At 54.5% G+C, this 1,899-nt stretch overlaps 1 protein-coding gene across 1 annotated transcript; it reads right to left on the minus strand.

Moving 5' to 3' along the window:
• Nucleotides 1-749: 749 nt before the first annotated feature.
• Nucleotides 750-1,709, minus strand: NGA_0497100 (uncharacterized protein; the record flags this gene model as incomplete). Its single annotated transcript, XM_005854038.1, has 1 exon — nucleotides 750-1,709. The coding sequence occupies one exon, from the start codon at nucleotides 1,707-1,709 to the stop codon at nucleotides 750-752; it is 960 nt and encodes a 319-aa protein (XP_005854100.1).
• Between the last annotated feature and the right edge of the window lie 190 nt (nucleotides 1,710-1,899).

Raw genomic sequence — 1,899 nt, forward strand, 5'->3', positions numbered from 1 at the left:
CTTTTTGTAGAAAGTGATGGCTTGGATGAAGAACGGGGTAAAGTGTACGTAAAGCGGCTCAGGCGAAGGAGGGGGGCCAACCGAGGATGATGGAGATTTTGATGGTGTTGCCCTCATATTCGAGAGCTGTCGCACATCACGCCTACAGAGGAAGCCGAACGTCTCTTTTACAGCTCTATAAATTAAGTTCTTTGTCGCCCCTTAACACGGGACTCTCTAATGATTCGAATGCGCGTCATCTAGTTCTAAAACGTTGGCCCCACTCTTTTTTCAAAGAATTTCGTACACTCGAGATACTTATCTCTTTCCAGGTCACACCGGCAGTAGAGTACTTGAAGCCACAGGCCAGCATGCACACCGCCCAAGTGCCACGCGCTGTGTCATGCCCGCACGTAGTCCATGCTCGCGCATTATTTTTATTTATTGCTTTTTGCCATGCCCCGTGGTCAGATTGAAACGGAGCGCTGCATCTTCGAGACATCATGGCGTTATATCGCGTCAGTGGCTCCCCCTATCAATTCAGTCTATCTGCCAGTGCGCTATTAATGATCCTAGTTTCTCCTTGTGTCCCCCCGTCCAGTCAGTTACATATATCTTCTCCATGGTGGAAGGGCTTTATTTTTTGTCCCATTTATAAAAAAACAAAATTTCTAGAGTATGCGTGTGCCCCCTATTCCCCCGGTCTGTCACCTCGTTTTCTGAAGGTGGCGGCATCAAAATCATAATGTACACACTGAGTACCATGTAGCCTATGCTAGTCGCGGTTGATGTGGTCCCTGCCGAGGAAAGAGCAGTTGCTCCTGTTTTGTTGCCCTCAATCCATTTTCCTCCGCCTGCCCAATGCCTCCTTGGAAGACCGTACTGAATCTTTTAAAGGTCAGGTCAAAAGTCTCCACGTCCTCACAATCAAACAGCTCACTCGCGACCACCTCCCCAGGGTACACTTCTGCCAGCTCGGGCGACGCCATCAGGTTCCACGCGGCCGCAAATCCGTCCTTCAACCCCTTCCGCAAGGCTTCTCGTGAAGAATCGAGGGTGTCCACCTCGGTGGTGCCCATGGGCGGGGCCACGGGCAACAAGTGGACGGCCCGGCCCCCGCCTTTCCCGTCCGGCACATGCACGCCTGTCGCTTTGGCGTGGGAACCTTCGTTCAAAAGGAGCAAGTCCGCGGCGTACTGCCTCAAATGATCGAACTTGGTCATGTGCATGGCAGCCGGGCGAAATTTGTGGAGATCCGCCAAGAATCTGCGGGCAATGAATCGCTCGTAAATCCCCGTCACTTTGTGCCCCAAGACCTCACTGCCGTCAGGGCGCGTGCGCAAAGTGACGATGTGCGTGCACCCGTCCTCCACTGCACTTTTTAGGGGAATGGGTTCAAAGACCAAGGCATCCGCGAAGGCCCGTTCTTTTCTCTCCCCCGTCTGCCGGCACGTCACGTTCAGAAACACAGGCGGTCCCGCCACCCCGGGAACGCACATGCTGCTCTTCAGGCACTGGATAAGACTCTCGAAGGAATCGAAGTCGCCCTTGTCACTCCTCAAAGCCAAGCTTTCCATCCCGTCTAGGCTGCTGGCCACCACATTGAGCGGTTGCACCGCGTTTTTTGCCCAAAAGGAAGCCCAATCCAAGCGCACCGTGTTACGGATCACGTCCTCCAGGAATTGCAAGTTCAGGACCGGTTTCGCCTCTACCCCTGGCAGCAAACCCATGGCCGGAATAAGTTGCGCCCGGTCGAGGAATCTCTTGCCTGCGGCAGGGAGGACGTCCGAATAAATGATGGTCCCGTTTAATTGCCCCGAGACGAAAAAAGCGGCGATCAGAGCCCCAGCGCTGGAGCCGTAGACGGCGTCAAAGCCGTCCGACAGACCCAGCAGATTGATAGCGGCGGCCGCCCCCGCC

This window comes from Nannochloropsis gaditana (assembly GCF_000240725.1).
Source record: "Nannochloropsis gaditana CCMP526 unplaced genomic scaffold scaffold644, whole genome shotgun sequence".
In the NCBI taxonomy this organism is placed as follows: domain Eukaryota; class Eustigmatophyceae; order Eustigmatales; family Monodopsidaceae; genus Microchloropsis; species Microchloropsis gaditana.